The sequence below is a fragment of the Pelodiscus sinensis genome, chromosome 3, assembly GCF_049634645.1.
Source record: "Pelodiscus sinensis isolate JC-2024 chromosome 3, ASM4963464v1, whole genome shotgun sequence".
Taxonomy (NCBI): Eukaryota; Metazoa; Chordata; order Testudines; family Trionychidae; genus Pelodiscus; species Pelodiscus sinensis.
Genome location: NC_134713.1, coordinates 58288999 through 58311105, shown reverse-complemented (window position 1 = coordinate 58311105; position 22107 = coordinate 58288999). Strand labels below are relative to the sequence as shown.

Genomic DNA, 22107 nt, shown 5'->3' with positions numbered 1-22107 from the left:
ATCCACATCAGTGTGGATTTGTTCCCAGATTAAAATGTATGCATGGCCGGAAGAGTTTATTAAGAATTGTGACCACAATTAGGGCATACTTAGGAAAACATCTCAGAACAAAATATTAGTGTGACCATAATGTTTTATTGCCCCCACACACCCGGACTTGATTATTCCATAGTGTATCACTTTACATTGCAAATCTCAAATGTAATTCAGAAAGAGTAATGTTACTGTTTCTGCATGACTGCCACTGAAAACACAATATTGTAGTCACCCTTCTGTGGAGATAGTAACATATTACCACTGAGAGAGAGGGGTAGGAATAGGAATGGATTAGAGCTTCTGGAAAGTTCAACAAATGGTGATGGCAAGCAGTTTAGAATTAATGGCAGTTATAAATACAGAAGAAAATAGTTGCTTGTTCTCTGATTAAGGTGCTGAGAAATGCTCTAAAAAGAACATGGAAGGAATAAATGAAAAAATGGCTTTTGTAAGTAGAAAAGAATATACTTCATTGTCCATCCAATACAGAATTGTCAGTACCTAGATGGGCACTGTAGACAACGATACCTAAAACATGCTTATTGTTGAATCAGAATTAAGTAATCTGAAGGTATGAATGTATATTAATGGATTGTTCCTATAAAATGTGTGAAAAATAAGTGATTTTGGTCATTAAAATTGAGATAATGTACATCACATCAGTTCATCAAATTTTTAATGTAATGTAGCCATGTCAATGGAATAGATTTTCCATAAGAACTCGATGCCCACTGAGGCTTACACTATAAAATGTCAATAGTTTTGAACACTGAATCTGGGGGCCATCTGTTTCCTAGAAATATTCTAGTGTTTGGTTACTGATTCGGTGAATACCTTCTATTAAGTTTTTACTCATGTTAAACAACAAGAAAACCTAACACCACCAAACAGCCAGCACTGGCAGGTTTATGATCCCATCCTAAACATCTTTCTTTGGGTTGTTGGAGGCTAACAGATAACAACAAAGGTACTGTGGAAGAGATAACTTTCTACTAACATATGAAGGATGTGAGCACCAAAGGAGAGAAAAAATTAGTGTTGTACGTGGGGGGTAAAAAGAATAATTTAAGACAACTAGCTCTTATGCCTTCCTTTATTGTTTTCCTTAGCTGTTCACGATTACAAGCATGCTATCGTTTCTTCCATCACAAAAAAAATGCACTGTTGAGCTCAAATGCCTTCCCATCTACTGCCCTTTTTCTTTAAGCTCATGAATGCATACCTTTACCATCACTTCCTCTCCTCCAAGTCTATCTTAGACCCTTTTCAATTTGTCTGTAGCCCTTTGCATTCCACTTTTCAGTCTCTAATGACCACTTCCTAGCCAAAGCTCAGGTCATTCCAATCCTCCTAGATTTGTCATGGGACTTTGACATCATTGAACATGATATTCTTGATACTCTTTGGTTTATGTGACCATGACTTCTTCAAGTTCTCCTCCTACTTTACTAATTGATCCTTCTTAGGATCCGCTTCATCCCCCTCTCGCTATCTATGGAAGTTCTACAGAATTTCATCCTTGGTCATCTTTTTTCCTTCTTCACTTTATTTCTCAGTAATGTCATCCTCAAACACAAATTCAACTACCATCTCTATGCTGACAATTCACAGACCTACCTCTTTACATCATATCGGTTTCTTTCTGTCCAATCTAAAATCTTGGCCAGTCTCTCTGGCATCTTCTCCTGGATGTCTAGCTGATAGCTTAAGATCAACATATCTAAAACAGAGTTCTTAATCCTTTTTCTAAGGCTGTGTCTAAACTACATCCCTTTTCTCGAAAAAGGGATGTAAATTCGACACTACAAAATTGCAAATGAAGCCGGTATTTACATTTCCCATGCTTCATTTGCATACTGGCGGCCATGGTTTTTTTCGAAAGAAAAACGGCTGTTTAGATGGGCATCAATCAAAAATAAAAGCCTTTTTCAAAAGATCCTGCACTCCTCATTTTTTCAGGAGTACAGGATCTTTCGAAAAAGGGTTTTATTTTCGATTGATCCCCATCTAAACAGCCATTTTTCTTTCAAAAAGCCTCATTTCAGAAAAAAACGCGGCCACCATTATGCAAATGAAGCACTAGTCAGGACACAGCGGTAGGTCAGGCAGTGCTGCAGTCTGTTTCGCTCTAAGTTTTGACCCCGCCGCCTTAGGGGTTTGCTTGGAATCACCTAGACAGAATGAACATAAGTAAGTACTCAAAGAAGAACAGACGGATACTTACCTCGTAACTGTTGTTCTTCGAGATGTGTTGCTTTTGTCCATTCCGATCCCGCCCACCTCCACCTTCGTTGGAATCTCCGGCCAGAAGGAACTGAGGAGGTGGAGGGCCAGCAGGGGTTTATATGCTAGGATATACCAGAGCCACTCCAGAGGGTCTCCTGCTGGCTCAACAGGTACTGCTAAGGGCAAAAAGCTTCCGGAACTTGTGCCCGGGGCGCACACACACCTAGACGGAATGGACATAAGCAACACATCTCGAAGAACAACAGTTATGAGGTAAGTAACCATCTTTTCCCACATTGATGCAAGTTGTAATTTGAAAGATCAGTTCTAAGGCATGTGTGTATCGGTAGAGGAGCAGTTTGTAGTAGTTAAGTTGAAGCACATTCTGATCGTATCGGAGAATAGAACTGAGCTTTGCAAGTTCTTTGTGGTATGAACTGTCTTCGTCTTCTTGGTGTCATGACACTCCTGTACACAACGCTGTTTGCTCTTTAGAATTTTCATGTTTCTTCTCATTTTTTAAATATTAGTTTTCTTTTTGCACAAGAGAACTACAAAGATCAACGGTAAGAACTATTCTAAATTAACTTCTCAACATTTTTATCTATCATACTTTTCTTTGCTGATTTAATGCCTGTTCCTTTGGACAGTGCTTGCTTGATTTATGAAGCTAATCAACTTCAAAGTGATCATGGACAAGGAATATCACTAGGAATACAATATTAACAGTCTGAACAGAAGGTTTGGTTTAATACTATGAGTCAGATTCTAGCAACTACTGAATGTACACATGAACCAATTATTTTCTTCCCATAGAAAGACTGAGATGATAGTGAGCCTTTTTTTTCCTAAAACACTTGGAGATTTTGCATAGTAGGCCTGTTGAACTGGATTCATAGAAAGGAATTAGGGCTTCATCATTACATGAACATCTCATTTGAACTAGCAGTGGCTTTGTAATGGGTGTGACCCAAGGACCTCTGGATGTGAACTGACATAGGAAGGTGGTAGGGAGGAGCATATAGGTAGCAGGGATCCCCAAGCTATGGTATTTTACATTCTAGTTAAGCAAAGAGTATCATGTAAAATTTGTGCCATACTGATTATTGTAATCTTTGTGAAATGTGCATATGGATCAAGTAAGAATAATATTATGTGTATTGGAAATCATATTCTTAAGGCTTTGTAGTTAATGGCTGATCACTCAAAATAGCATGACTTGAGACAGACTTCTCCAGACTGGAAATAGGAGACACTTAACTTTTTGACTGATTGTTGTTTATTTTACATTTGACATCTATTTGCATATTGAGTCAAATACTAATTAATAGATTGCTGCAGGGAAAAACACAACCAGCAGGGGGTGTCCTGTTTACAAGTAAAGACAATGAACTTTTTGTGGGGGGACGGTATAATTGGGGTTAGGAAGGTACATCTGACATGTTTCACTTTGGAAAAACGAGATGATCTTCTGAAAGGGGTTACAGTGGGCTAAGGATTAGGGTAAACTAGCTTCCAGTGACCCGACCTGGAGCAGTACACCAACCTACGGGATGAGCGAGAGACCCTAGATGCAGCCGACCATCAAGAGGAGGCAGACGAGACCAGAGACTCTGCATCGGGCTCTGAAGAGTATTCCAACGCCGACCACGGCAGTGCAGAAGACCCTGGTTCCCCCCGCACCACATGGTGATCCATGGCAGCCGGTTTCCCTCTATGGGGTACAGGTGGTACCGGCGGGGGTAGCATGGCATGGGACTCCGGAGCCAGAGTGTGCGATGCCGCCAGATGCGGTGCAGATTCCACAGGAAAAGGCGCTCTCCTCCATGGTGCCTCCTGCACCACGGACAGCGGTGCTGGCGGTGCCGAGCCTGGCTCTTGCCTGGGCAGTGCCAGGTGCAGTGCCGGGGCCAGCTTAGGCACATTGGTCTCACAGCCCGCATGCTCCTCTGTGCCACGTGGTGCCGGGCGTGGGGAGGCCATGAGCTCTATCAGTTCCCGGGCCACAGAGAATGTCTCTGGCATAGATGGCCTCTAGACCTCCTCCAGGGACAGGTCCCGGCCCCCTTGGGCTCCCGATCCTACTGGGCTCCTCCCTTGAAGCACCAGCTCCCAGGGGCAGGCGCTCCAGTCCCGCTTCCACAGAGACCTTTCACTTAACACCCGTTTACTAGTCGACAGCACCGGCGATTGAGATCAGTGCCAATCAGTGCCGGGAAGGCGCCGTGTTCCTTGGAGCCCCCTGTCTCTCTAGTTGACGCCGGTGCGCTCCTTACCGAGGGTGCTGGCTCCATTAACAGAAGCTTAAGCTGGAGTCTCTCTCCCTCTGCGTACCTGGCTTAAAGGACCTGCAGATCTTGCATGCGTTAGTTAAATGGCCCTCAGGGAGGCACTTCAACCAATCTTTGTGTGGACTCCCCGGGGCATGGGTTTGGAGCACTGTTTACAGAGTTTGAAGCCCTGGGGTCCCAGCATGTCCTCCTCAGGGAGGGAAGCAGGAAAACTACTATCTACACTATCTAATCACTATCTACTAACAATCAACTGCTAACTATTCCTAAGGAGAAACTATTTACATAAGAAAGCTAAGGGCACACTTGCAAAGGCAAGCAGAGTGTTCCAGCAACAGTCATGGTGGAAAGAAAGAACTGAGGGGGTGGAGGGCCAGCAGGCGGTTATATGCTAGGATATATCAGCACCATTCCAGGGGGCTCCCCTGCTGGCCCAACGGGTACTGCTAAGGGCAAAAAGCTTCCGGAACTTGTGCACACACCTAGACAGAATGGACATAAGCAAGCACTCAAAGAACTATTAAGCCCTAACTTTTATCTTTGTTTTTTCTTCCAATGCAGAGTTTATAAAATCCATAAAAATATCCAAAATATAGTCGATGTTAATACAATGAGATCAAAAGAATAAACTCTAGGCTATCTCCTATTCTGCTGTTAAATACCTTTCAGGCTCCAAATTATAAGCATGAATGAATGTAAAACTCAACTCCCTGGGCACAGAAGCCATTAGGCACTGGTGTCTGAATGTATAGCTTCCACACCATTGCAAATGTTTATTGTGATGAAAACATATCTCTCTGAGCCAGAAGGAAAATGCTGAGTTCTGAAGAGCAGTTCAAAGATGCATGAGTCAAATGCATTAAGTTTTTCCATTTTAGAAGCTCCATAGCCATAGCACTTCCTCAGCCTAAATGATTTTATTATTCTGTAATCATTGAAAGCAACAAATATTTTGTTCAAGGTACTGTAACAGCTTCATACTTCTTTCTAGATAGTTCACTGGTTCCTCATTTGTGAGACCAGACCTAGCGATGGCAGAGGAGAGAATGAGCCACTTCATAGAGGTGCCATAGTTCCAGCACAGTTCAATCTGAGATACAGTAAAGAAAATAAATCAAATAAGTAACTGAACTGACCCTTTACCCTCCCTTTTTATGCTAATCTGTATTATAATGTAGTACAAACCAATCTTCTATCTACTGTATATATTTTAGAAATGTGCATCTGTCTGTCTGTCTATGTGCAAGTCTGTTTGTTCAAGAACTCTTCCTAACCGGTAAGAGCTAGGGCCACCAAATTTGATATGCAGCTTCTTCATCTCCTATTTCAAAGCAAGACGAGGGGTCAGTTGTGCCAGGAACATTGAATCTGCCTAGAATGGGATTGTTTTCCATAATATGGAAATGGAGGGAGCTGATCAGATGGATGCTATGCTGCAGAGTGACTACTGATGCCAGACCAGGTAAGTAGCCCCTCTGCCCTAAAACCTTCTCCCTGGCCTAAAACCTTCTCCCTGGCCCTTGGTCACAGCACTGGAGGAGGGAGAAGCCCCACCAGCCAGCAGTCCCACCACCTCCTGTAGGAGCTACATCCTGGTCCCCCCAGCACTGTAGGAGTAGGATTTTATATTTGTATTTCACATTTAATAATGTAGTAATGTATGACTTAATTTTATCCTGAATAGTAGTAGAGAGGTAGCCGTGTTAGTTTTTCCTTTTCTTTTAGCAAGATCAGACTATGTAGCACTTTAAAGACTAACAAGATGTTTTAATAGGTGATGAGCTTTCGTGGTCTGAGGAAGAGGGTCCGGCCAACAAAAGTTCATCACCTATTAAACCATCTTGTTAGTCTTTAAAGTGCTACATAGTTTTTCCTTTTGTTTTAATTTTATCCTGATAGCCACCCTTTTTTCTTGTGACCTGCACTAGGCCCTTTAGTTAAATATACATTTCTTTCTTTTTAAGGTTTAGTAAGTAAGCTTTCTTTATTTTTAAGGTTTAGTAAGTAAAAGGATCTTGTATTGTGTCTATGTTAATAAGCAGGGCTTGCCGAGCCACGCTGTCCAGTGTTCTGTGCATGCGCAGATCGTTCTGCGCACGTGCAGATCGCCCGAACCTGGCTCTTCCGGGATGTAATCTACTCGCCACGGATGAGTAGATTACATAGATTGTCAAGCCCTGTTAATAAGATTAGAGGAATGCTGAAGATCTGGGCCTTCAATGTGAACTATTTTGATTACAAGATTAGTAAGGTTTAATTTCTAATGCTTTTTGCTTTTGCTCAATATAAAACACTGCTGTTTGTATCTCTGTGAAAGACTGTGTGAATGAAGAATGTATCATCAGAAAGAGATAAGGTGTGAAGGCTGTTGTCAAAATCAGATGGTCAAGAGAAGAGTGGATGAAGAGACTTACCAATGCCAAAGAACCATCAGTGCGTATCCATGATCAGGGATTGGCAAACTGACGACTCTAAGGTGGAGCTGGCACCCCTAAAAACAACTGATTAGCAATCCAGGACAGGATGAGCCTCTCTGAGGAGTTTTAGAATGTTAACATCAAAAGATAACAGGAACCGGTCACAAGCTGACACAGCGAAATCCATAGACTTCAACAAAGGATAGAGGATTATAAGAATAGAGTGCTTTGCTATGGGACTGTGGGTTGGTCTTGCCACCAACTCCAGGAACATCAGATCGTGACCGACAAAGCCCAGCTTCCCTCTGCGAGCAATCTGGCTGGCCACTAGATTGATTCAGACTCTGGACTGGTAACCAACTGGCGGGACTGTGTGCGTGGTGTGTGTGGGTGACTGAAAAGCATATGCTAACTGTTGTAGTCTCAATAAATGCAGCATATTGCCTTCTCCCCTATAAAAGATCTTGCGAGCTTTGTATAGCATAACAGGTCACCCTACATCACTCTCCCTATCCTCCCCCAGGTCCAGGGAGTGCCAATGGGGCTGGCCTATGCGGCCACCCCCTCCAATCTCACTGGACTGGGACCAGGGAGTACTGGCGGGGGGGAGGGGGTAGCCAGTGCAGCACCCCACTCTCTGGGTCCCCCCATCCTGGCCCACTCCCCAGCTACAAACCAGCAGGCAGGGTGTATAGCCGTCCCATGCATCCCAGGGACAAGCTGGTGGGCAGGTGCACAGTCCCACCACCCCAGGGACAAGCTGGCAGCCACCCTCACCCCCTTTCCTGAGCCTCCTTCCTCCTGACCCTTGCACCCTCCATCCCCTGCCCTGAGCCCCCCCTTACCCTCAACCCTCACTCTTGCACCCAATGCATGTCCAGCCCCCTACCTTGAGCACCTTCTCAACCCCTCACTCTGACTCCTGCACCCCTACAACTCCAGTCACCTGCCCTGAGCCCCCCCATTCCCAATACCCTGCCCTGACTCCTGCACCCCTCACCCAGCTAGCCCCCAGCCCTGAAGGATCTGGGCAATTCTGGGTAAGTCTTCTAGTACTATATATTTTAGAAATGTGTACCTGTCTGCCTGTAAGTCCATTTGTTCAAGAACTGCTCCTAAACGGTAAGACCCAGAACCATCAAATTTGGTATGCAGCTACCTTTTATCATAACTGAAAGAAGGTAAGGGTTTGGTTGTGCCAGGAAAATGGGATATGCCTCGAATTTGATTGTTTCTTATGAATGGAAAGAGAGGGGTCTGGCAGGAGGGAGTTATACTACAGAATGACCACAGGAGAGCAGCAAAGGGCCAGAGATGGGGACTGGGATACATATAACCCTACTGGGCCAGCAGGGGGCAAAGATGGAGAAAGGAGCAGTTATCTACTATACATTTCAGAGAATTTGTCTGTTGGTGTGTTAGTTTGCCTGTGTGTCTGTTTGTGCCCCAGCTGTGCTTGCTGGAGCTACAACAGCCATGGACAGGCACTTCTCACCTGGTCTCGAGCTGCTGTGGTGAGCGAGATCTGTGGTTGTCCTCTCTTCCCCGGGTAGCCTGCACACTGACCATCCCTATCTTAGAACACTGTTTTAAATGAGGAGGAAGTGGCCATAGCAGCAGAAGAAACCTGTGGATATTGAACTAGATGACTGGATGTACTGCTACCCTATTGCATCACAGCTCCTTAGCTGTGGCTGAAGCAAGGAGCAGAGAGCAGCCAAAGATTCTTTTAAACTACGTGTCTAACATTTCTTTATGTTCTTTTTAAACGGCTGTCTGCTCAGAGTGCATGAACAGGCACACAGGCAGCATAAAGACATGAAGAGACTATCCTAATCCCTGTCACGTTATTGGGTTTTAATGTGAGTAAGCAGATCACTGCTGAACCCACTAGTGTGTACAATTAAATGATGGACAAATTTCCACCAGCATATACTGGAAACCCACTGACTGCTACACTTACCTTCATGCCTCTAGTTTCCATCCCAGACACACTTCTCAGTCTATTGTATACAGCCAAGCCCTAAGATACAACCGGATTTTCTCCAATCCCACAGACAGAGACAAAAATCTACAAGATCTATACAGAGCATTCTTAAAACTGAAATACCCACCTGGAGAAGTGAAAAAACAGATTGATAGAGCCAAAAAAGTACCCAGACATGAACTACTTCAAGACAGGCCCAAAAGAGAAAACAACAGAATTCAACTTGTCATCACCTAGGGTGTGTCTACACTACAGGGTTTTGTCGACAAAAGTGAACTTTTGTCGACAAAACTATACCTGCGTCCACACTACCGCTGAGTTCTGTCGACATAACGTCGACAGAACTCAGCAGTTTTGTCGACGCTGGTAAACCTCATTTTACAAGGCATAACACCTTCTGTCAACAGAGTTTCTGTCGACAGAAGGTGTTATTGCATGTAAACTGTCCTTTGCGTCTACACTACCATGTCGACAAAGCAGCTTGCTTTGTCGACAGAACTCAATGTAGTCTAGACGCTCTTTGTCGACAGAAGTTTTGTTGACAGTATCTGTTGACAAAACTTCTGTCGACAGAAGCCTGTAGTCTAGACGTACCCCTACAGTCCACAACTTAAACCCCTCCAACACATCATCAAAAATCTACAACCTCTCCTGGAAAAATGACCCCTCACTCTCAAGAGGCCTTGGGGGAAAGGCCAATTCTCACTTACAGACAACCCCCTAACCTGAAACAAATTATTTCCGGTGACCACGCGGCACAGACAACCCCCTAACCTGAAACAAATTATTTCCGGTGACCACGCGGCACAGCTACATCATAAGCATCCAGGAAACCACCCCTACATCAGCCCCAGTGCCAACTCTGCCCACACATCTACACAAGCGTTTTCATCACTGGACCCACATCAGCCACCAAGTCAGAGGCTCATTTAACTGTACATACACTAATGTGATCTATGCCATCAAATGCCAGCAATGCCCCACTGCAATGTATATCAGACAAATTGGACAGTCTCCACAGAGAAGAATTAATGGACACAAATCAGATACACAAAAAGGCAACACACAAAAACCTGTTGGAGAACACTTTAATCTTCCTGGACATTCATTAATGGATCTCCAAGTCACTGTTTTGTTTCAGACCAATTCCACAAGCCACATACACAGAGAAGGATTGGAGCTTAACTTCATTCACAAGTTTAATTCTTATACTAATGGTTTGAATGTGATATCGGATGGCTCACACATTATCAACCAACCAATAAATGAAGGTGCTAATGGTTCTTAATGTCTGTGTAGAATCTAGTGTTGGTCATCTTCCATTCCAAGTGCTAACTAATGGTTCTTATCAGCCTCTTTTAGCTATTTAGTCTTTGAGATGCTACTAGACTAATTGTTGTTTTTTAAGTTTTTTTTGTTATAGGCTAACTCAGCTACCCCTCTGAAACCACTAGTGTGTGTTTGCCCCAAACGTGGTGCAAAGTGGGCCATGTGAGATGTCAAACGAAAGCTTATGCTGTGCCGACTCTGTCTAGGCTACTCATGTAGTTTGTACAATCTGTGTGCGCAAAGTAATGAATATGGGCTTTGTATTTATATTTAAAATGTTTCCCACTGGGAGTGGTGGTTGCTCAATGCTGCATGAACAATGGCTTGAAGGGTTGCCAATTAACACCTGTGGAGCACACAATGGCCTCTTGCCTGAGAAGGACACACCAGGAGACTACATGGCTCCTTGCCTAAAAAGGACAGAAACTGGTTTGTGGGTCATGTGATCAGCCCATTTTGGGTGGTATCCAAAAGATAAACGGGTTTTTCCTCCACATGGGTAAGATTATAGAAGTATCATGAGGATGTTTTCATCTTGTCTTCACTCCTGCCCTCCACCACTGGTGAGGACAGTTAGCCAGGAAGGATTTGTCCACCCATCCTAACATAGGATGTACACCAGAGACTTTTAAGCTAGCAGGTTATTACATCTCTGCTAAGAGCTTACATCATGAACTTGGTGACTGATGTACGTAATGTATCCTCTCTAACCATCTCACTCTCAAGTTTTTCTTTCTTTTATTAATAAACCTTTAGAGTTTAGATTCTAAAGGGTTGGCACAGCATGCTCTTTTGGGTAACATCTGAGTATAAATTGACCTGGGATTGTGGCTGGTCCTTTAGATCCGGGAGAACCTGTTCCGAGTTGGTGAGATTGGTTTTATAACCTCTCACCTGTGCAAGCGTGCTGCTGGTTGTGGCAGAGAATGCTGGGGTGTCTAAGGGGTTCTGCTCATGAGGCTTCTTGCTGGCGAGGGGGCAGCTGAAGTGCTGTGTGTGACTGGTTCGGTGTCTTATAGAGGAGAACCCCACTCTTAGGTTGTAAGTAACTGTGGTTCTGAGCAATTCGCCCTTACTTGACCCTCTCAGCAGTGCCATAGACCAACCTGATATATAACAACCTCATACCACAGCAAGGGTCCCTTACTAAGTAGAAAGAGGAGCAGGAAAAAAAATGAGAAACCAGAGCAGGAGGTGAGGGAAAGAAATACCATATTATTTATGATTTGTATCACACCTGGGGGCTCCAGTGTCTCTTTATGCTGCTGCTCTGAAAGTGGGCTGTGGTTGTACATACAACCAGTAGAAGGAGAGCTCATGACACAGAAAGCATATATCTGAGTAAATGATACGATGAAGCTAGTGGATGAAACAAGCAAATAAAGGAAATGCACAAGCTTCCTAATTGTAGGAATAGTAGGACAACAGCCGAGCACAAGGGAAAGGGGCAGGAGGGAAGGTGCAGGCAAGAACAGAGAGTGGCATGATGATGTTACTCTGTCGTCCTGCAGGAAGTTTTTTAAATATAAGAGAGATTTCAGTTTTATTCTCACAATTTTTTTTTTTTTTGTTAAGGAACAATTTTCCCCCTTTTTTCAACCTAAAATATTCATATGATGGCAGTTCAGAAAATCTTTAGTTTAAGCAGTATTGTCAAACATGCTCAATGTATGTATCATTTTAAAGAATCTCCTCTAAACAAAGTGATCATGTGTTTCAGTATCTATATTTACAGTATGGCAACCATGCAGGATATCCTGGAATGATATGCCAGTTGTTTGTACTAAAGGTTACATAAGGACTATGAAAGGCTTCATTCAGCTCTGAGGCATATGATGTTACATCAACATCCACAGGATTTTACTAAAAATTAAACTGTGCTTTATTACTACAAGATGTAGACATTTTGTGGTGGTTGGAAACTCGATTACATTATATGTGTATTTTCTTTATAGAAATAAAAAGATTATACTACTATTATACTAAATTATTAAATATACTGGGAAGACCTTGGAATCACACATTGAAGCTTCTCAATAAAACTACAACATTTTCAAGATAACAAAAACAGAAAAATGTCAAATTAGATTATGATGAGCAAAACCCTCCAACGCCACATATAAGCTGCAGTGGATGCAGAGGACTAACCTAAACATAATGGGCACTGGTACAATTCCACTTTGTAAAATGGAAGGGACCACATGGGAGGCCAGTAGCATTAAGGGTGATGCTTACCAGGTAACTATTTAACCAGTTACCTGTTAACTTCCCTAATAGAAACCAACCACACAGTTTAAAGAGACTCCAGGTACAGGTTTGTAACGTTCATTTCTCCTTCTAGTGTCTGTCTCTAGTGTATTACACACATGCAAAAATAACAAGCAGTAATCAAACAGTAAATGGGTGCAAAGCACAGAAGTGATAGCTGACTGCAATACTGCTATGTCCGCAGTTGTATCCAAAAGGGATAACTGGACTGGCCAAGTGCATAACGTCTCATGAAAGTATGCAAAGAACTCAAAGTAGCTGCCCTAAATATCTCTAGTAGGGATACAGCTCTTAAAGACTGTGCAGAGGCTGCTTGCCTTCTGTTGGAATGAGTCCTCATCTCTTCCCGGGGGAATTCTTTGACCTCTCTGTTACGGAAACAAATAGGTGTCTTTTTAATGTCCTTTTTAGATAAAGAGCCAAAACTCTTTGGCTGTCCAGAGAATACAACTGCTTCTCTTTTTGAGGAAAATGGCTGAAGGAAAAAACAGGTCAATGAATTACCAGACTCATGAAAAACTATTTAAGGGGTGAACCAAAACAAGATTTTTTCTTCACGGAAGGCAACACCATTAGCACCCTCAGGTCACTGACTCTTTTCTGGCCGATGTTATAGCTATTAGATAGGCCACTTTTGCATAAAGCTGAACCACACAGGATGTGGCTAGAGCAGGGATGGGGAATCTCATGCTCAGGCACCAGATGTGGCCCCCAGCTTTCCTCCGAGGCTCAGGGATCCCCCAAAGCATTGGGGAGCCCATGCTGTCACTGCAGCCCTGCTGCCATCCCCCCATGGGACTGGAGCACACAAAATCTACTAGCCTAGGCCCTCCAAGTTCTGCTATGTGAGGAGAATGTGGGGAGTGTTTTTCTCCTTCTCATTCAGAGGACATGTCGGTGAGCATTTGGGTTAAAGGTGTTTTTTTTGGGGGGAGGGGGTTCTCCCAACTGACCTTACTGTGAGTCAGTGGCTCTTGCCCCAAGAAAGGTTCCCCATCTGGGACTAGAGACTCAAAGGGAGATTTAGTGAGAGATAATAGAAAAAAACTTAGTTCCTGCTGCAGTGCCAATTTTACCAATGCTGGAAAGAATCTGAAGTTCCTTCAAAAATGTTGTTGTCACAGGGTGCATAAAGATCACATGGTTATCCACTGTAGAATAAAAAATGGTGATGGCTGATAAATGCTAAGAGAATTGAGTGCGACAACTGAAGTTTAAAGAATACGAGTAAACTGATACCCAGGATATCAGGGATTCCTACTGATTCAAAGGACAATTGGCACTACTGAGCTCAAAGGGAGAGTGCTTCCATTCTGCTTAGTAAGAGCTCCTCACAGAGTCCTTTTTGTTTTGGTTAAGGATCAAGTTGCGCTCTTCTGGAACATGAGGCTCTGATTTGCAGCAGGCCCAGACTGGGGAAGTGTTGTGTCAGAAGGTCTGGTAACAGTGGGTAGGAAGTGTTCATGAGCAGTCAAACTGAGAGCTTCAGCCGAACTACAAATTAGAACGATTTCAGTGAGTTGGGTACAATAAGAATAACTGGAGCTCTGTCTTGACAGATGATCTGCTGAACTTTCGGTATTAATGGAATGGGAATAAAGGCATGCCCCCAAAGTGATCTTGCTAGGACAATCAGGAGAGTGTCTTCCATAGAGCCATTGGCCATGTTTGCTCTGGAACAGTACAGCAGAAGATTTTTTTGCCTGCTAGGTGAAAAGGTCCCAGTCTGGCGTTCCTCACTTAGCAAGGACATTAGTGAGAACCAAATTGAAAATCTCCTATTCATGTGTAACCCACACAACTACTTGGTGTGGTTCACTGTCCCATGTAGTGGCACTAACACCACTTACAGAGAGAAAGAATGAGTGTGCTCTAGAGGCTTAGTTGAGAGCTAGATAGCTTTTAGCTCAAGCAGTAGAGGCTCATGCCCTAAGCTCCAAAGATCGCAGATTCAGTTCCACCTGTCAGCATTGCACATGGTTCACAGAATGTCTATCTAGACTATCCTATGATAATCTGTGAAAAAAACTTTCAACTCTAACACTGAGTTTATATTTACAAGGATCGTTTCACAAGAAAAACATCTAGAATTTTAAAAGCGGTACACAATCTGAATTTCCAATGTGAAAAGTATTCATCACCACCATCACATCTGGGAAGACAAGAAAACAGATAAATCTGTTAAATTAATGCATATTCCAATTTGTAAAATTTTGAACCAGCCTGAAGAAATGTACCATAGTTGAGTTAAAATAGCTTATTAAAAATCCCAAAAGAGCAGAGATGCTTCACTATCAAGACAGCCAACATCTGCATCCAATTCCTCACCTCACAAACACAATACCGATAAGCCTGAATTCAAACGGCTCATCCCAAGATGAATGGATCAGCCTTTCTGAAGCTGGTGAACCCCATTGTGCCTGGTATTCACAGAATAGCTATAAAATCTGACCTGAGGCAACCTGACAGAAAGAACTGAGGAGACAGGCAGCACTCACTATTCTGTAATAAAAATATAGTAAGACCAAGAAGATCAACTGCACTTTTGAAAATGACACCTGAATAATTTTCAGTGGAATTCTCTCTCTATCCAACAGAGACACAAGCATGAATGTTCATCCAGTGGGCACAGTGTCATACCTTATAATTTGAGTGATGCAGAATGTTACAGATTTTAGACTTGTGCCAAAGGCCTTTCAAAGATGAGTGCTTTGAGGAAAGCTCAACTAACAGAAATAGTCTCAAATAGCTCTCAGGACTCTCATAGCTAGCCTAAGACAGAGTTAGCACTTGGCATTTTACTGCCTTCACTGAACGTTAGTGTATTTGGCCAAGGGGTGCAAAATCTATCACATCACACCATTTTCTTAACAGAAAGCATACAGCTAAAATACTTTTTAAAAAGATGATAAGCCACATACAGTCTTTGTTACATTCATTATGGTTCTTTCCCTCTTTCATTCCCTTATTCCATTTCCTATTGGATTCTTTTCTTAAGCTTTTTTCAGTGTTTCCTTTCCCTTCAGTTTAATAAAGTACTCTTTAATCTTCTCTCCCTTCACTTGCTCTTTTTGGTGTGGTGCTCTCTCCTTTGTTCATTCAGTTTCACCTTTACTACCCCTTCAGCCCTTTCTTCTTCTTTCATCACCACTCCCTTACATCCAGCACAAACATTCTCTCCTGACCTACCTCCATTGTTCACAGGAATCAGGAAAAAGAAGTAAAAGAGAAAAGAGACAGTAAACTCTGGCAAGGTAAGTATAATTGGGCAGGACAAAAATAATTTTAATAGCAACTAGCATAAGACACAAAAACTAACAACAAATATTTTAAGTATATTAACAGCAGGAAACCTCACAAACAATCAGTGAGGCCACTGGACAATCAAGGTAGTAAAGGAACACTTAAGGAAAAGAAGACTGTTGCAAAGAAATTAAATGAATTCTCTGTATTAGTCTTAAGAGGATGTGTGAGAGTTTTCCATACCTGAGAAATTTTTTTATGTTACAAATCTGAAGAACTGCCTCAGACTACAGTAGCAAAAGAGAAGGTTTTGGAGCAAACTGATATATTTAACAGAAATAAGTCACCAGGACAGATGGTATCCACCCAAGAGTTCTGAAGGAACTAAAATATGGTATCTCTACCTGTGGGTTGAACCTATCACTTATATCAGCCTTTGTACCAAATGGCTGGAGAATAGCTAATGTACTGTCAATTTTTTTAAAAGCTTCCAGACACGATCCTGGTAAACCTAACTTCAGTAATAGGCAAATGGGTCTGAGCTATAGTAAAGAACAGAATTATCAGGCACACAGAATAAAATGATATGGTAGGAAAGAGCTAACACATCTGTTATAAAACAAAATCATGCCTCACAACTCTATTTAAATTATTTGTGGGAGTCAACAAGCAAGTGGACAAGAGTGATCCAATGGCTATGGTGTACTTGGACTTTCAGAAAGCCATTGACAGGATCGCATAACAGAGCTTCTTAAACAACATAAGCAGTAATGGGAAAAGAGGCAAGGTCCTCTTATGAATCAGTAACCGGTTGAAATACAGGAAACAAAGAGTAGGAAGAAATGGTCAGTTTTCACAAAAAAAGCACGTAGCGGCATATTCCAAGGATCAGTACTTGGATCTTGCTGTTCAGCATTCTCAAATTACCTGGAAAAGAGGGAGAACACAAGGTGGCAAAATCTGCAGTACATACAAAACTACTCAAGATAGCTAAGTCCAAAGCTGACTGCAAAGAGTTGCAAAGTCATCTTATTTGACTGGGCAAAACAATAGCAAATTAAATATAATGTTAAGTGAAAAGCAATGTACAGTGGAAAAATAATCACAAATACAAAATGATGCAGTCCAAATTGATGGTTAACACTCGAAAATGGATCTCGGAGTCATTGTGGTTAGCACTATGAAAACATCTGCCCAATGTGTAGCAGCAGTCAAAAAAGCTAACAATATTTGGAATGATTAGGAAAAGGATAGATAATAAAATGGAAAATATCGTAATCCCACAATATTAATCCATGATACTCCCATACCTTGAATACTGCATGTATTTGAGATGGTTGCCCCATCTCGAAAAAAGATGTACAAGAATTGCTAAAAGCACAGAAAAGAACAACAAAAATGACTGGTCTGCAGAACAACTTTAAAAGACTAAAAAGTTGGGACTGTTCAGCTTAGAAAAGTGGTGACAAGGAGAAAAATGATAGAGATCTATGAAATCATGAATGGTGAAGAGAAAGCAAACAGGGAATTACATATAACACAAGAACAAGGAGCTGCTCAATGGATTTTATAGGCAGCAGGTTTAAAACAAATGTAAGGAAATATTTCTTCACACAAAACACAATCAACCTGTGGAACTCATTGCCAGGGGAAGTTGTGAAGGCCAAAAGTGTATAAATTAAAGAAAAAATTAGAAGTTCATAGAGGACAGAATCATCAATGGCCATTAGCCAAGATGGTCAGCAATGCAACCCCATGCTATGGATGTCCCTAAGCTCTGAGTGCCAGAAGTTGGGACTAGACCACAGGCGATGGATCACAAAACAATTGCCATTTCTGTTCATTCCTTTTGAAGCATCTGGTACTGGTCACTGTCAGAAGACTGTATACTGGGCTGGACAGACCAGTGGTCTAAGCCTGTATAAACATTTACATTTGTATGATGTGGGGAGTAAGAATTTGCATATCTAGGCATTGTGGGAAACACAAAGAAGCAGCTATAGGGTGAAAGAATGAGAGCTTCCTTTCTCCACTCCCTTTGGAAGAGGAATTGTGTATAAGGTGGGTCAGCGTGATATCTTAGTGCAAATTGAAGGACAAGTTTCCCCTTTTCTATCAGAAAAGGCTAGGTAGTCCACAGCTCAGGGATTTTAGTACAGGCAGTCCCCGGGTTATGTACAAGATAGGGACTGTAGGTTTGTTCTTAAGTTGAATTTGTATGTAAGTCGGAACTGGTACATATTGTAGGGGAAACTCTAGCCAAACATTTCTCCAGAGCTCAGTTTTATTCTCCCACACCTCACTTCCCTCAGTCCTTTATTCTCAAGCTGAGGTGTCTGCTGAGAAAAGCCGCTCCGTGTCTCCCTGGTCTGCTGGGGGGAAGCAGCTAGTGCGGGGTTGCCTCACCCCGTTTGTAAGTAGGGATCCGATGTAAGTCGGATCCATGTAACCCGGGGACTGCCTGTACTGTAAGAGAGAAGTGTTATCTTTTGGACTGCTGACACTATTTTATTGTATCTCACTTGTTTAAGCTGTTTAAACAAGCAGTTTAGAACATTTTAACTATTTTTTTTCCAGATCTACACAGTATAGTTGCAATTTTGTTTGGAGACACTGTGCAGTAGAACACTTTTTCCATATGCATATTCATCACGTGTAGTATATTAAGAGTCTCCTAAAGTTGTCACTCTGTGACAAGGTGGTCTATAATTATACATCTTTATTTGAAGAGAACATACAACTTCCTTCAACTTTCATTCCGAAGTACTAATGAAAAGGTTTCCCTAGCCCTGATAAAAGATTGCACCCTTTAAGAAAAAACAACACTAAAACTGTAATAAGCCACCCCCAAAAGGTTGATGCAAGTTTATAATGAAAAGATTATTATTGAAGCTTGGGTATTTTCTGATGTTTCTGGAAAGACTTCCCTTTTCAAACATACTAATGAGCACAGACAAAGTGCTAATTACATGCAGAAAGCAAACATCACAAGAATTATTTTTTTTTAACACAATGCAATAAAATTGACAATGATTGACTAAACTCCAAGCATTTTTTCTATTCCATTCAAGATGTTATACTCCATCACATATTTTCTCCATATTACTCAGCCAAGGAAGTGCCTCTTGAATGTAGAAAAGTGAAATTTATTCTAAAGACATTATTAGGACACTAATAATAAATAGCTGAGCACTTCACTGAAATTAATGCATTACTGAGCTAAATGTTAATACTTTTTGCATACAAACTTTTTTTTTTTTAGAATCCCATCCCAGTTTATAACAGTGACCTCCTGAACCCTGAATCAACCTTGAAACATAGATAATGCTGGAAAAAATTGAAGTAAAATAATTGGACAATAATATATCCCTCGTCAACTTACAATGACCATCTGTGGTGAGATTCAGCCCAATTCTTCAGAATAATGGATGAAAGTACTGCAGGACGTTGACAATAGATGGAATATTGCCCTATTATGAAGAGGTTTGATATACTCTTACTCCTGCAACAAATCCCTTTGCTAACTCTGTCCACATATCTAAACAAGCAACACTGTCATAGGGCCTAACTACATAAGCCACAACGTCAAGGGCTCAAACAACTACACATCCTCTAATGTAATGTACAGGGCTTAACAAGTGGCAGCAAGCCCTGCTCACCAGCCACATGGCTTGGCACACTGCACATGCGCTGATCGCGCTGTGGTGCCGTGCCGGCTTAAAATCTACTCGCCTCAGCGAGTAGATAGACTAATTTGTCGAGCCTTAGTAATGTATGTCATCAAGTGCCAGCAATGCCCCTCTGCCATGTATACTGGCCAAACCAGACAGACTCTGCGACAAAGGATTAATAGATACAAATCAGACATCAGAAATGTGAACCTGTATGGGAACATTCTAACTTACCTGGTCACTTAATCATGGATTGAAAAGTAGCCATTCTTCTACAAAGGAATTTCACCACCTAATTACAAAGAGACACAGCACAACTGGAATTCATCTACAAATTGACACTGTTATCCTGGGTCTGATAAAAATATTAATTGGTTAATGCATTACAAAGTCAATTTCCCCTGCCTTTGACATCCCTATTTTCACATCAAAAGCTATGAATGGGTCACATCCAGCCCACTTAATTAGCCTCATTAACACAAGCATTAAATTGTCAGGTACTTCTTTTGCGGTTAAATATCCCTTGGATTCTGTTATTTCCACGCCAACTCATCTGATGAAGTGGGTCTTACCCACAAAAGCTCATGATACTATATATATAGTTATTTGTTAGTCTTCCACAGGACTACTTGTTTTAAAGTTACAGACTAACACAACTACCTCTCTGAGATGGACATACTCATATATTTCTAAAATATTTATTTTCAATATACTTTAACTGTTATTGTTTTGTGCTGTTTAGTAAACATGCTATATTAGTGAGCTGTAGCTCAGAAAAACGTATGTTCTAATACCCTAATAAATCTGTTAGTCTTTAAAGTTCCACCGGACTCCTTGTTGTTTAAATCAAACCCCGCTTCCTTCTTTTAAAACAGAATTCATTATACTGGATCCCACAACCTCCCTTATTGTGAGGCCAGTATAAAAACTACTCAAAGAAAGAAATAAAAAGAAGGACCTTCAGTGGCTCAGATTGCTCTATGCTATTTCAGTATAAGGGTTATAATTACTCGAAGGGTTTGATAGGTGCATTCAAATATCTGAGTATAACACTAGATTCCCTTTTTATAATATTCCCCCATAGATACATACTAAGGGTTCCCAATTTTTATACATTTTCTTTCCGTTCTGAAAGAAAAATATAATTTTGATGTGTTTGGTAAATTCACAGTGCAATATTCTAAAAGGACAACAAATTACCATGCAGGTAAAGCCACAGAACAGCAGAGAAAAAAATATGTCTGCAGGTTTTTTGTTTTACATTTATTTCCTCAAGCACAAGCTTTGAGTCATGTGTAAACAATGCCTGACATGCTGCAGTTTTGCCCTTACACATAAATTTGACCTTTTATCTAATAGATCAACTTATGGCAAATGCTATTACTTTAATCTTTTGATGCATGTTCCAACAGCAGCAGCAAAACTTATGCAGCCAATTTAAAATGGATCAAAGTATTAGTGGAAACCAAGATTCCCTCCCTCCCCCCACATTTCTCTGTGTCACATTAAGAAAGGTTAATTATATGCCTTTTTATTTTTTCTGCAACAGCCCAGAGTCATTTTTCCAATTCCATTAAGATTTCATTAGCTTTGTGCATAAAGCAGATGTATGCTTGGACTACACTCCAGACTCGTCTACACTGGGAACTCAAATCAGCAAAGCTATGTCTCCCAGTGTGTGAAAAAGCCACACCTTTGAGAGATGTCACCTAAACCCCAGTGTAGACAACACTGGGTCAATGGCAGAATTCTTCCACCAATGTAGCTACTGCCCTCAGGCAGGTAGATTATCTATGCTGACAGAAGAACTGTCAGCATAGGAAGAATCTACATCAGAAGTGGGCATTCTGCAGCCCGCAGGCCCCCTCACTAGCCTTCTTCCCCAGGCACTTCTTGCACACTGGGGCACTGCAGCCCCGCACTTTCTACTCCTCCGCCGCCCTCACAGCACTTTCGCAGCACCACAAATCACCTTATTCATGCTCAGTACCCACTCTTCCCCCTCCCTCTTCCCCAGAGCTGGAATGCCATCAATCAGCTGTACGTGGCTGCTCAAGCTCTGGGAGGGAGGGGAAGGAGCAAGGACAGAGCTTGAATCAGGCAAATCGTGACACTCTGAAAGTGCTGGAGGAAGGGGCGGAGGAGGAATTGCAGGATTGATTTCCTTTGCCTCTCTGACAGCCTCCCCACTCACCTTCCTTACAGCCTTTTCATCCTCACTGCTGCTCTGGGGCTGTCACTCACCTCTGAACACGCAGGCAGGCACTTCCTTCATTAATCATTTTGTTGTTCATCCACTTTGGGGAATACTGACATTGTGACAGAAAACAACAGTAGAGACCATGCACAATTACTATTATTTGCATTATCATATTACCTAGAAATCCTAGTTATGAAGCTGAAACCCACTGTGCAAGGTGCAATATAAACACGGAGCAAAATTATATTAACTGTCTCAAACAGCTTACATCTAAGTATGTACTCCCAGGGGAATTCTGTGCCCAGAGAACAGATTACCATGGGGGGAAGGTTGGGCATGTGTACATGTGTGTGTCCATGAATATCTGCCTGCATGAAGACTCACTCTGTCCCTCTGAAACAAAAGACAGGATTAGGTGATGAGCTTTCGTGGGCCTATA

At 41.9% G+C, this 22107-nt stretch overlaps 1 protein-coding gene across 8 annotated transcripts in view; it reads right to left on the bottom strand.

Moving 5' to 3' along the window:
- The window catches only part of BCKDHB (branched chain keto acid dehydrogenase E1 subunit beta), a 239865-nt gene that overhangs the window by 96885 nt on the left and 120873 nt on the right, over nucleotides 1-22107 (bottom strand). The window contains exons 9-10 of one of the 8 annotated variants that reach the window (XM_075923808.1): nucleotides 21713-21777; nucleotides 19739-19760 (exon numbers count right to left, since the gene is read on the bottom strand). The exons of the other annotated variants lie outside the window; for them this stretch is intronic. Of the exons in view, the coding sequence (XP_075779923.1) occupies nucleotides 19754-19760; nucleotides 21713-21777 (72 nt within the window). The 3' untranslated portion in view covers nucleotides 19739-19753. Of the gene's footprint in view, nucleotides 1-19738; nucleotides 19761-21712; nucleotides 21778-22107 lie in introns of those variants that run through there. 8 annotated transcript variants of the gene reach the window in all.